Source organism: Xiphophorus hellerii, chromosome 1 (genome assembly GCF_003331165.1).
Source record: "Xiphophorus hellerii strain 12219 chromosome 1, Xiphophorus_hellerii-4.1, whole genome shotgun sequence".
Taxonomy (NCBI): domain Eukaryota; kingdom Metazoa; phylum Chordata; class Actinopteri; order Cyprinodontiformes; family Poeciliidae; genus Xiphophorus; species Xiphophorus hellerii.
In genome coordinates this window covers 26,993,379-27,007,244 of record NC_045672.1, presented here as the reverse complement: position 1 = coordinate 27,007,244, position 13,866 = coordinate 26,993,379, and the positions used below count along the sequence as shown (strand labels likewise).

Genomic DNA, 13,866 nt, shown 5'->3' with positions numbered 1-13,866 from the left:
AAATGTGTTTCTGTTTTGAATTTTGTAAACTTGAATAAAGAGTTCCCACAAAACTCTTTACAAATCTACAAGGACATACTCTTAGGTAGATTCTTCTTTGGTCACACACACGATCCCCATGGCGAACCCTGACACGTTTCTGGAGCAAAGGCTGCTGGGAATCCAGGAACAGAGCCCTCTTCACAGCACCTTTCTGCTTGTGCTTCTGGCTGTCGAGCTGCACCTCCACCTGAAAGTCTGAAACCCAGAGAGCACACTAATGAGCATTCATTGAATGATGAATGCTCCTGAGTCACCTAATGACAGGTCTGAAAAAGCCCGCCGTAAATTCTCTGAGGCGAATGCAATGTAGCTGATGTAACCTAAACAGAGAGGCAGGGAGAGCATCTGTGCTTAGAGAACAACGTAATTAGAGATAATAACTAATGATAAGGAAAGAGTTTGAATGTAGAAAAGAGTTGGTTATTAAACACTGCCAGAAAAGCAATCCAGAGATCTATAGATCCTGTCAAAACTTCGTGTCACTGCTATGTATCTCAGATGCTAATATTGGTGACTAGTTGACAGAATACGTGCTCATAATTAAGTACAGATGTGGAAAATTGGCTCACCTAGATTGGCCGGTAGGTGTTTCCCTTCAGCAGATATGCAGTAACTCAGATTGACGCTGTTTTAGACACACAAAAAAAAAGTCAAAAATTTAATAACAAAGTCAAATGTACTAATGAAAATGATTAGGGTTAAATACACAGTTTGCACAAGACAAATAACTTTCCCTAAGTTGCTATCTAATTTTCCTCACAGTTTCCATCTCTCTTGTGTCAACTTCTTTCCAGGTTCAAATGTGGAATACTGGGAATGCAACGAATAACGTGAGAAAGATTTAAATGTTTGGAGACAGAGCTGGCATGTGACCACACTCGCCAGCTGGGCTGATAAAGCATCGGGTCTCCATTTCCACCGACCCGACAGCCGACACAGAAAGCAATAGCAGAGTTAAGAAGGGTGAAATTGTGAAAAGACTCGGGTTTCAGTGCTGACCAGTCAGTGGCCGTCTGTATAAGCCTGCAGCCCTCTCCCATGACATCAGCTTCGCAACATGCTTCTGCTGCTGTCCAAGTCTGCACCCGACCCCCCGCCTTCAACAGATAACCACACACAAGTGAAAGAAAGAGCAGCAGTTTGACCTGGAAAGCAGTGCACTGAAAAATGTACGCCTTCAACTTTTCCACATTTTGTCACGTCGCATACACAAACTTCAGCTTGTTTTATTGGGATTTTATGTGATAGACCAACACAAAGTGGGAGTGTTTTACAAACAAACTAAGATCAGAAAAGTGTGGCATGCATTTGTAACCCATCTTTCCTGAGTGAACATGCATTTTGGTGTATATCTATACCAACTGTGAACATCTTTAAAAGCTCAGTCTGTGAACATCATCCTCCAAGTTTTGCCACAGACTCTTAAATGAGTCAAGATTTGGTCTTTGATCGGGTCATTCTAACACACAAGAGACAAACTCAAGGCGAAATCCGGCCCACCGTAGCTTTTTATGTGGCCCTCTGGACTCCAAGTTACATCAATAATTTACTCCAATTTTTCATCAATCTGCAAAATTCACACAAAATTAACAGATCCCCACATATTTTCTGATTTTACTGCAATTTTTTCTCAAAATTAATCAAAAACATTGGGTTTAAGTGAGTGCTGCCTCAGCTTTACTTGATGTCAAGTTATAGTCTGTGATCGATACAGCGATTAATAAAAAGTCGCATTTAACCTCACACATTAGCGCAAATATCATAAAAATTCCTTGCACACATTTCTAAATTACCACCACAAAATCTGTGATTTTGAATGAAAAAACAAAAACAATCACATAATCCTGGAGAGACTGATCAGTGTGGAAAGAAGTTGAATATTATTAAATCTAAAGAAACACTTTTTGAATGCAGAAACAAACAGCTCTTTATTAATATTTTAACAGTTCGATGGGTTTTATCAATACATTTTGGCACAGTCGGCCCTTTAAGAACATTCAGATTTTTGATATGGCCCAAAATGAAAAAGAGCTTGACGCTCCTCATCTATACCATAAAATCCCCAGCAAAACCCAATGAAAAGTTTGGCCATCACACGACAAAATGTGGAAACATTTTAAGGAGGTTCTGCAGGTCAAGAAAAAAAAAGGGAATCTTGTTGAAATGAAGATGAAAAACGAGAGGATAAGACGAAGGAAATACAAAGCCTTCTTTTAGGGAGTAGCAATAACTTCACTTATGTGCTCCTGTGTCTGCACAACTGAATGCAAGCTCACAGGAGTCTACGTGTCCTGATGTTTCCCAGCTGTGTTCCACCACCAAACAATATCTCATTCAAACCAACTGCAGAAACCTCCTAGCCCCTCCCCTTCCCATTATCCCCTTTGCTCTCCTTTCACCCCCACCAAAACTCCTCATCACCAGGCAACATAGCATAATCAAGACATATGTGTATACAAGAGTTTCCTTTATGAATCAGGATGTGGAGAAAGGGGAATTGGGGAGGGTGAAAAGGCAGACACACGAATGCGGCGTCAACCATGCTGAGCAGCGAGGACCCGTCATCTGTTTCCTCTCCCCGTTGCTGGAGCTGAACTGCTCACATTAGGAGGAGGCCAAAAACGGCTTACAAAGCTCCCATTCAGCATGTTATTTCTCCACTTCCCAACAGCAAAGGGCTGAGATACGAAGACATTCTGAAAATAGGTCAAATAAAGTCCGCCTTCAGCGCACACCAGCACCGTGTCAGCTGACATGAAGGATATTGCTTATCAGAACAGCCTGGCAGGATAGCAGTGTTTGTGTATGGGGGAAATGGCAACCATCATCTTATTTTTCTTGTCTTTCTTTCTCCCCAGAACATTCAGGTCAAACAAAATCTGACAAAGTCAAAGGATAAAAAAAAATCTCAGCTCAGGACAAGTTTAACACTCACCAGGAAACAAGGATGCTGGAGTTTCCATTGGTGATCACACAGCTCTTCTCCTCAGGGTTGATCATCGTTGGGGAAACTATAAGGGAGGCGACGGTGCTGACAATTGGCCGCGACCTTCGAAAAGCAATAAAAAAAGAAGAGGATATTCAGGGTTTCTAAAGACTTTCCAGGTCAAAACTCAACACTTTTTCAGATTCTGGCATTTTTTGCCGGTTTTAAAATGTATAGGTTAAAAAACTCATAGTAAATATCGATAATTATCAGGTTTCAGCTGAAAGATAAGAAAAAAGGAGGGACAGTTTAGAGAATGCAAAAGAAAATAAATACAAATATTTTCTCTTATTCGTTTTCGGTAACACTTTTTCTAACATAATACTTTCATAAACATGATATAACACCAGTTATAAACATGAAGGAGTCCTAATGAATGGTTATGACTGTTGTCATGAAGTGTCATCCGGTAAATAATTACACTTTTAATCCAAGTTTTGGTAAAACTTTGCATTAAAAGTGTCATTACTTACAGAATAATGCAAAGTTGGCAAATTTAATGGACTTTTAACGTAACTTTTAGTACAACTGAAAACAAAGAACTTGTATCGCTTTCAATCTAGTCAGAAAATATTCAGCTCTACGTTGCAGCAATAGACAGGCAGATTAGCACATTCCCTACTTGCAGTCTTTACATGTTGAGTAGACACAATGAAAGTTAATGAATCTCTCAGGTAATGTTTACCATTTAAGCAATTATGCAAGTAATATAAAGGATAAAAGTTAGAAGGCATACCTATAGAGAACTGCCTTATTTACACCAAAAGCTCCAACAATGAGATCTGGAAAAACAGAAGAGTAGGCATAAAAATCAAACCCTGGATTAAAAGGTTATTTAAGTCCTTCCAAATAAATAAACACCTTACCAGGGTATCCATTCATGTCCAGGTCATGAGCTCCTCTGAGGGAAAACCCAAAGCTAGCAGGAAAAGCACCAGCAGCCCACTGGCCTGCAATCACCTGAGAAGGTTTTTCCCTGAGCCCTTCAGAGTATCCGTTATAGATGTAGACCAGTCCCCGGCGATCATCACCTCCGAATGGACAACTTACAGCCACATCTGTCACAAAGGTCAAAGCACAGGACAAATATTGACTCTCCTTAACTGCCAATACGAATTGCAATTTTGAACCAAGAGTTCGAATGATAAAAACGCTAACTTTGCCATGTAATTCTAACTTTTTAGAAAAAACAAGTGAACAATGACAAAGCATGAATGAATCAGCAGTGACATTTCATGGTCTTGACCCTCCATTTCCCATAATATGCAGTGGGCGTAATATCCGACTCAGCTCATGTGAGGAAATAAAAGATCATTGTAGGAGCATTCAGTGTTCCCGTCCACATGATGATCTACAGAGTCGCTGTTTTTTCCTGAATGTGGCATGAGTCAACAGGCAACATGTCAACAAGTAACTCCACTTGCAGGGAGGTAGAAAAGACAAAACCCTGCAGAAGATTGTGAGGAAAGCTGAAAGGCTCATTGGGGACTCCACTGTCGTTGATTAAACTATATCGTAAAAACAACCAGACGGTAACAGATTTCTGTTTAAAGCTGTTAAAATACTCCAGTTGATGTCATATACCTAATATTATTGAGCCAACTTCATCCAGTTTCTTTCCAACTTTATTTATTTTTTCATAACAATCTATAGAAGATTCCAAAGAAAGTGTTTTTTATTACATTGCATATAATTAGTGACAATGGAATAGCAAATGAATGGATTTAATGACTTCATGTTACGTTGGGTTTATATTTTGTAACTTCAGATGCTACGTTCACTCACACTTTGGGAGAATATTAAAAAAAACACTTTCAGAGAAAACTTTGGTCAGACCTTATTGTTTGTCAGAGATGTTCTGATCAAATTCAGGGTTTCCCCCTGTGCATTATAAGCCTGGCGGGCCACCAGGCTTTACTTGTGCCCCCACCAGGCTAAGCATTTCTTATTTCTAAAATCTTTTTAAAATGTTTCATATTTTAAGAATTTATAGTTGGTGTTCAGGTATTAATCTTCCAATAACACATAATTATCAAGTGATATTTTCAAAATTTTCAAACTTTAAACATTTTTTAACTCAAAATCACGACGGGTCGCTGGATGAATGATCACCGGGCTTAGCAAGTTTTCTGGGGGAAACCTTGAAATTATATTATGTAGAGAAATCCAAAACCAAAGAATGTTGACTGTCATTCAAAGCACAATAAACTTGGAAAATGCCAATTAAAGAAAATAATGTCTCCAGATTTGTTTTTTATAAGAAGTCCAGGTGTTTAAGTAGTCACGACTCATTGTAGCTCAATAATTACATTAAACAACATATTTTTTCTATTGTTTGCCTGTTTGCTACTTGTTACACATTAATCTGCACACACTTTGCAAAGACAAATCCAAGCATGGTCTCACTAACTTGTTATACATGTTTTTCCACAACTACATTTATTGTAATGGCATCTCGTAGCAAAAAATCTTCAAAATCTGTAACATGCTTCAATATTTAAACTATTGTATTGGTGAATGCTGACTGAATAACCCACAGGAAGTTGAGTTTAAGGTCACCCACCTCATTGTTTGAAAGCGCTATAGTAGAGTGATTGTTTTTTCACATTTCACACTTGCTTATTTTCCTAATAAACACAATTTGAAAACTGCTTTTTGAATTTATTTTGGCTATAAAATATCTTTAATAATGCAAACAAGGTTTGTGTGACAATGCAAAACAAAAACAGGAGAAATCTGTTGATATTTTTTCGTGGTACTGTGCGGTATCTTCGCCTGAGCTGTCATTTATAGTTCCGCTCTTACCGTTGAAACCATCCTGGTTCAAGTCTCCCAGTGGGGCGATGGTGCTGCCAAATCTCCCAAACACCTCTTTGCCTGTCAGGCTCGGTTTGGTGATCTCCAGGTGTAACGGGCTGCGTTGCAGGTAAATGTAGACCCGACCCATCTCTTCCAGACGACCACCAGAGGTTCGGACCATGAACATAGGCGCTCCCACCAACAGATCAACCATCCTGCAAACGTGAAAACAAGACAGACTATAAAAACTCGAAGCATTAAAAAAATCACTTCAGCAGTTAGGAAGTTTCCAGTCTAGAGTGGTTTACTCACCCATCACTGTTGATGTCAGTCGTTGCCAGTGCATAGCCAAAATATGAGCCCATCTATGGGCGAAAAAAAGGGTTGAACCAGAGTAAATCTCAAAACCTAATGTAACAAAATTGATCGAAAACGCACACTACAAGCTCCAGACCTGTTTTTTCCACTAGTTTAACAAAAGAACACCTAAAGAAAATGCAAAAGCCTGATGGATTTTACAGGTTGAGAGTTTATGGGAGTCTTTCCTGCTCAGTTTTACTACTGTATGCTGTAATTCTGAGCCCAAAAACAACATAAAGTCAGACTGGGTCTTTAGAATGAATGAAAGTTCACATCGGACCTACTTACTCAGCTTAATTATGTCTGTTTAAGAAGGTCAATGCCATTTTATTCCCAAACTTAGTTGGTTATTTGCAAAAAATAGTCTAAACCTTAACATTTTGTAGCATTACAATCACTATATTACTTCTACAAATCAGAAATCAGATTTAGTTAAAGAAATTTTTTTTTCTGAATTAATTCAACTTTTTCACCTTACCTGCTCACCAGTGAAGTTTCCCAAGGTGGTCAGATCTGAACCGTTCAAAATGGACACCTGCAACACAGAAAACACACATGGCGAACATTTTTACTGGGTCAAATACAGTTCCTGGAATTTGCTTTATGGAATTTGCAATGTGTGTTTCAGTCTTTTAGTTTTCCCCAATTCTTCACCCCTGATGTGCTATCACTTCAAAAATTCCAATAAAGTATGGTTTTGTTTTCTTACCAAACCATAAAGGAGATGCCCCTTTGGAATACCAGTAACAAAATCTACAGGAGAAAAAACCCAAGATTATTAGGAAAAAAGCAAAGTAACAATCAGCAGAGAAAGTAACTGCAGATTTATAATACTCACTCAGCAATCACATAAAATATTATTATACCATATTTGCATTGTTAATTTAATATGACACTCCACAAAACCCTAGGAATGTGTGTTAGCTTGATGTACCTTCCACCTGATCACCACTAAATTCCCCAACAGCAACAGAGTAACCTGGAAAACATACAAGACAGGGTAAACTTTCACAGCAGAAATTAATATTAAACCAAAACTTATTGAACACCACCTACCTTGGTAGCTGTCATCATGTGAAGCCTGAATCTGTTTGGTCTGAACTTGACCCTCTACTGCCTGCATAAAATAGCCTGGATAGTAGGCTTTGATGATGTCTTTCTTAGCTGCAGAGATCACCTGGCCTAAGGTGGAGAAACGAAGAAAACTATGAAAAAACTGAACTTCTCTACTTTGATTTTTGATAACTGTACAACATAACTGATGTTATCTCTGCATACCCTGCCAGTAGTAGCTGCCAGGTCCTCCCAGAACCACTCTGCCATCCTGAAAAGACAGTATGTGTTACATGAGTGAGCAAAGCAGAAACGAGAAGAGATGTTAAAAACTAATATAGCTATTACCTTTGTAAAGTCAGCACTGAATCCTCCCTGACAGTAACCTTGTCCTCCCCGATCGCTAAGTTCTACAACAAGGAAGGGAAAATGTTTATTTTTATTTTGCCCAAATGTCTGGTTTCAGGTAACATTCCACAAAAATTATAAATACATTCACCCAAATCTAAAATAAACAAATTCCAATGATGGATTAAAAGTGAAGTGACGGTTACCTGTCCGACAGGGAGCATACTCCACAAATTTGGTGAAGTTCTGAACTGAGAGGTAGCAGGTTCCTGTGGCATCAGAATGGGGTTCATCCTTTTCAGTCCGCCAGTAGTAAAGAGGGGCGCAAGCCTGGATTACAGTTAGGAAAGATACAGGCAGACATGGCAGGTGTAAGACGCGACGATAAGCGGCATTACAGGTCATAATAAGTGAAAAAAATATTAAAAACTCATCAAGGTTATTATCATAAATCACCCCCCAAAAATAATTGTACTCTTATTTGTTTGATTTGCTATTGAATTTAATTATATTTCATGCATTTTTAAACGTTCCTTCAAACTGAATGGGGAAGAACACGTTAGGGAAAACAGGGAAGTCGATCTTAATTTTAATAATAACCAGTGTGTAGCAAAATCAAAACCATTAATACTTCACAAAAAGGGGGGATCACCTTACCAAAATTGTGTCACCGTGAGAACGCACTGTGGCGCCAAACCACTGGTGGGATTTGAAATCAACCTGCTGAAGTGTGTCATTGATCCGGGTACTGCGATCTCCTGGGGAAACGGATGTAAAGAAAAAGACTCTGAGTTACAGCCGGTTGATAAAACATGCATTCATTCAACTGGACCCCAGCTATCCTAATTATCCCTTCCCCTTCCTCGCAGAGACTCCTGAAAACATCTGCGCAATTGGCAGACAGCTGGGAGTTTGATTCCAGTTACATTTTCTTTTCCATGCGAAGATTAGCACAACTGTATGAGAATTAGAGAAGGTGACGTCTGCCAAAACGTCACGGCTCAGGAGCGAGATCAGGTCCAGATTGGACCGGCCTGTCATGACCCTGCTGACCCTCTGCTCTGTTTGGCCACCTGGCCAGCAAGACTGATCCTGTCTCCCACTTTGACAGCAGCAGGTGATATGACAGATGGTCTCAGGAGTCGGGTTTAAACATGGCTTCATTTGAACACAGATGCTACATCTGTGCAGCAATAAAGCTGAAAATGCAAACAAACTGATTAGGAAAGGAGGACTAAAAACCTCCACATGGATCATACCACTGTACAATCAATCACACATCTGCAGAAGAGCACAGCAGAATCTAGTGGGAATGTGGATGTGATGAGAGAAAGGTCTACGCATGTCTGCGTTTAATCTTTCCTTTCAGCCAAAGAGGCAGCCCAGAGCTGAAGATGAAGGTCTGCTCCATCTCTTGGTGGAAACAGCCTTGAGTTAGAGGTCCAAAGAAAACATACACACTCTGGCCTGGCTTCCTTGAAGCAACTTACCATTCATCTCCGTTCAGACACACTTCACTCTGCTACTATCTGTTTTCATTTTCAGCGATGTCTCCGTTTCCCTTTTCATTTTTCTTACACCTTCTCACCCAAGTCTCAATGTCTACACATCAAAATTTTCTCCACTGCTTACAGGGTGTGCTCCCGTTGCCTTGATCAAATTATTAAAAATGCTTTTTAATAACCAGGATACATTTTTCTGTATAATCCCTCCCTGTCTCCGGGTTTTCCTCCTCCTCCGTGGACTGATGGCAGCCAGCCCAAGCCTCAGAGTTCAGAGCTGCTTTACCCACAACGGGGGGAAACGACATAAACTCTGAAGGTCAGTGAAGCTCTCGCATGGCAACCTCAGTCAGTGTCATTTTAACGACTAACAAATCAATGTGCTTGTTCAGTGGTCAAACTGAAGACAGCTGACAAGAATCATATGAATCCCTCCGAGAGAATAATGAAGGAGATTCAGAGGAGAGTTTATTGCTGAGCACTGCCAATCAGCTGACTGAATGAGGACCAAGTTTTTAAATATTTATGGTTTCAAAACTGCAAACATTTTCTACTGTACCATTCTTACAGTTTGAAACGCAACCATTGAACAGAGAAAAGACTAAGGGTTCATTTACACCAGGCCTGTTCAGTCCGCTTCAATCAAACTCTAGTTCGTTTTCCTGGAAAGTCCGAACTCTGGCCCTCCTAGAAACCTAGATTTCGGTTCGGCTGAAGTGAACTCTGGCAAGTGAACGCCAAGCGGACCGGAGACCGCTCCAGAAGAGAAAGCAGACGCTCTGGGTAACTACAAGCAAAACAAATGCATCTGTCTAGAACCAGCAAGAGAAATAAGTTGTGGTCTTTTACCAAAGACAAAAGAGAAATCCTACAACCGCCACAATCCAACGCTGCTCCATTTTTGTTTACATTTTGCCAAGAAGGAAGTCGCGTTCAGTGTCTTCTTCTGAGATTTTTGCATCATTTCCTTCAGTGGTTCTTGGCGCAGCGCCACCACAGGTGAGGAGGGGAACAGGTTTTTCAAACGTTTGAATCATTTGACGGTGCAGCGTGAAAGCGAACCACACACCAGCTGAAAATATAACAAATGTTGCAATTTTCCCCAATCAAACCGAGTCTATCAGGTGTTATGCAGCTTTTCCCCCTCCCTCACCTGTTGCTTTGCACTGCCAGTCAGCTGGCTGATAAGGCCACTCCACTTTTCCTTCACTCACAAGTAAGTCAAATTCGGCTCTTTGGAAATATTTCCAACTTCAAGAAACCTGGAATGCAATTATCTGTAAACTAAAGGCTGTAGCAATGTTTAACTTTGATCATTTTTTTAAGCAGCTGTAGTAGTAATTGTTGGATCTCTGTTGGTTTTACGCAAACTTATCTTAGTATAATCTCCTCCGATCGACCTACGCCTGGACACAAACCATTGTCATCTAATCAGAACATCTCCTTCATTGTTTATGTGAGGCTGGTTAATGTAGTGTGCTGATGTGACATGGTGCCAGGCCCAGTTTCTCCCAGGATCGGCGCAGGACTCAGGGGGGTCTGGAGCGCGTCTATACATTCATACTCCACTTTGAGCTGTTTGTGAGTGGATAGAGCCATTAGGGGAGTTAGAGCCTCTCATGGTAAGGGTGTGTATTTCTGTGTTTGTCAGTGAGGTGGAAGACAAATGGTCAAATTCACTCAACACATCAGCTGGCCCTGTGGGAGTACCAAGAGAAGGGGAGGTGGATGGAGCAGAGCAAGGGGGGTCTGGTTTCTCCCTCCATCCCCTCCCTCCAATCCTGCATTTACCCTCCAACAACCTCTCTTCTGCCCTCAGTCCCCTCTTCTCACAGATTCACGGACAGGCTCTTATCTCCACGGAAGAGGAAGTGAATGGGTGGGAGCTTCGGACCACTTTGACCCAATTAGTTGGGCTAATTAAGAGACTCTATTGCCTGTAGGTCAGAGCTCAAACACACTAAGGTAGACGGGAACCTCCAGCAATATATTTTTTAAAGACACAAGACAGACCAGGGAGACACATTTTAAAACTAATTGCAGAAATGCATCGAGAAATTGGCCGATTATCAGCTTACTGAGTCAAATTTTTTCTTGTATTGCAAAAACACAAAATCTCACCAAGTATTTTCGTCTACTTTCTAGTTCAAATTTATTAGCTCACATTAAATAAGGCAAAACTAACTTTCAAGTAACTTTTTAGCAAGATGTAGGAGCTTGTTTTAAATCAGTAATTTCTTAATGTTGATTTTAAAAAGTACTTGCTCCACTGGCAGATTGTTTCATCTTATAAGTAACATAATCTGCCAGTGAAACTTGTACTTTTAAAATCAATATTAAAGAATTATTTACCTTAAATAAGCCCCTATATCTTGCTAAAAAGTTATTTGAAAGTTAGTTTTGCCTCATTTTCAAGTGAACTAAGATATTTGACCTCGAAAGTAGATAAAAAAAAAATGTGGTAAGCTCTTGTGTTTATGCATGAGTGAACTCAACACATGTAAGTGAAAACGTCACACTTCAATAAGGAAGTTGATACTTGTGGGAGAAAAATTCAAAGTCGGCTATTTTTAATGTCAGTGAGGTAAAATTGTAAGTCAGAGGAAGCACATAAGTTATATATGATATGTCAGTACATGCCAAGACATGTGGTTATTTCAAGCTGTGAGAGAGAGCAAGACTTTAACCAAATAACAGGAAGACAAAGTTTTTCTTATTTATTCTTTGGAGCATCATTAAACATGCTAGATTTGGAAATATCTGCAGCCTTTTGGGAATCCCAGGGTGAACGCAAGAGTTCAAACTCTGTAAGACTCCTGTTTTAGTAATGCTAACCTTGCTAACCAGGTTAATTGCTAATAAGATGAAACTCACAATTATTTTGTATTTTTGGCCATTTTCAAACTCATGCCGCTTCATGGCAGAAATCCTAAAATATGTTTTGAATACGTTCCTGTTTCTTTTTACTTTAAATAGAACCCAGAACTGGCGAAATGTGGAATTGGCAAGTCAAAGCTTTACAAAAATTGGAAATTAAAAATAAAGAAACTGGCCACAAAATTGCTCAATGTTCACAGCCATTGTTACCAAAGACAGTGCAGTGACAGCTGCAATGAATGAGTAGCAGCAGAGGATGTCATAAGTGTAACAGCTGTTTGTCATAGACACATTTCCATGCAGATATCCATGTACTGAATGCTGTACGACAGTTCATGCAATGATCCAGATGTTAGAGCTGGCTCTGGGAGTGTAATCTGCTCCTTCAAAGTCTTTTGAAAATATGAAGGACACTCTGACAGCCCAGGGGGCCGACCTTGACTCTGAGGCTCCCCTGCTTGAGCATGACATCACTCCCTGTAGTCTTTGGCCAGGACCCATGAATGCACATGCAAGGAAAACTGGAAAAGTCCTGGAGCATTCAGTTAAATATTTTTTTCAGCCTATGAAACAGAGGAATTTTACTCCCTATAATACTTTATGCTAAGTGAATAATATTTCTAAGAAAACAGCCCGAGTTTGATGCAGCAGCTGCCATTTTAGGGGTTTCATGCTTTCTTTGTTTTGCCAAGTTGTGCAAAAAGAGGCTGATGGAGACTCTGTCAACAAAGTGAAACATGAATCCAGTCATTCGACAACCTCCTGGACTTCCTCAAGTTGTGCCTAACCACTTAACCTAATTTTGACTGAACGGGAACTTCCTTTGTGATGTCTGCCAGCTTCACCTGTCTTACAAACAGGATATTTCTTTCTTTGTTCTATTTGTTTACTGGTTGCTTATCTCAGTTTAGATCATCGCGCAAGACGACACAAACATGACCTGAAGGAAGGAGGAAGTATTGCACAGAAAACACTTGTCAACACCCGATTGTAGTGTTTGCAGATGCTACAAACACCATAAACACAAGACAATCAGACATTAGGAACAAATAAAGACAACAAAGCTTAGTGGAGTGAAAGATTGACATACAGAGGAAATGATCTGATGGCCAAAAGAGTGAAGAGAAATGTCAGAAAGGTTCAGATAATCTCCAGTGTTCATTTTCCAAAGAAGTGAAATTTCTATGCAATTTTAAAATATATTTCTTAACAATGAATCTTCTCAAATACTACAACCAAGGGTTTTGTATACCAGGAAACAAGAATAATGATCTGGAGATTATTTATATCGAAACTCAAGTAAACAAAAGCCCACCACAGATTAAAAATATTTCCTTCCTTATTCATTAAACAAAAGTATGGTCAAAAATTAAAATTCTTGAATAAAAAATCAACTTTACAGCAGCGGTTTTGCTGGGATGGCAGCATCCCTGGACAGTGCTAGCTTTGAACACGAACACCTTTACAGATAGCATAAATCTGAATGTATTGTAGCAAATATTTTTCACCTTATCCTTTTAACAAGTCAAATTCTGTCTGAGAAAAATTGTGTTGGATTAGGAAATTTGGGCAGCTTTTCAGAAATTTCACATTTAAGCTAAGTCTATTAAGTCTACAGTAACTACACTAAAAATGGGACAATGAAACTACAAAATGAAGCAAAAATGCACAGAGAAAAAAGTATCTTGCTTTTATTTGTAGCTTTTGAAGGAAAAGTTGGAACGTACAAAGATTGGTATTAGGTGGTCAGGGCTCTAATTAGTACATTGGTACTCCACATGGGAAAGCTTGCCCTAGGACACAAAAACAAGTTTGGCGTTTTAACGGCTTGCAAACTCACAAATGAATAAACCACAACACTTCTGGAAAAATGTCCCTTTGGACTACAAGTGGAGGTGT

General features: G+C 39.7%; 1 protein-coding gene across 1 annotated transcript in view; it reads right to left on the bottom strand.

Annotated features, from left to right (window-relative positions):
* itga5 (integrin, alpha 5 (fibronectin receptor, alpha polypeptide)) overlaps nucleotides 1-13,866 on the bottom strand; it is a 48,544-nt gene that overhangs the window by 19,068 nt on the left and 15,610 nt on the right. Inside the window, exons 3-17 of the mRNA XM_032557534.1 lie at nucleotides 8,246-8,346; nucleotides 7,795-7,918; nucleotides 7,589-7,650; nucleotides 7,466-7,511; nucleotides 7,244-7,369; nucleotides 7,122-7,166; nucleotides 6,897-6,940; nucleotides 6,666-6,722; nucleotides 6,140-6,192; nucleotides 5,834-6,042; nucleotides 3,895-4,086; nucleotides 3,765-3,810; nucleotides 2,978-3,091; nucleotides 612-667; nucleotides 80-237 (exon numbers count right to left, since the gene is read on the bottom strand). Coding sequence (XP_032413425.1) covers nucleotides 80-237; nucleotides 612-667; nucleotides 2,978-3,091; nucleotides 3,765-3,810; nucleotides 3,895-4,086; nucleotides 5,834-6,042; nucleotides 6,140-6,192; nucleotides 6,666-6,722; nucleotides 6,897-6,940; nucleotides 7,122-7,166; nucleotides 7,244-7,369; nucleotides 7,466-7,511; nucleotides 7,589-7,650; nucleotides 7,795-7,918; nucleotides 8,246-8,346 — 1,433 coding nt within the window. The remainder of the gene's footprint in view (nucleotides 1-79; nucleotides 238-611; nucleotides 668-2,977; nucleotides 3,092-3,764; nucleotides 3,811-3,894; nucleotides 4,087-5,833; nucleotides 6,043-6,139; nucleotides 6,193-6,665; nucleotides 6,723-6,896; nucleotides 6,941-7,121; nucleotides 7,167-7,243; nucleotides 7,370-7,465; nucleotides 7,512-7,588; nucleotides 7,651-7,794; nucleotides 7,919-8,245; nucleotides 8,347-13,866) is intronic.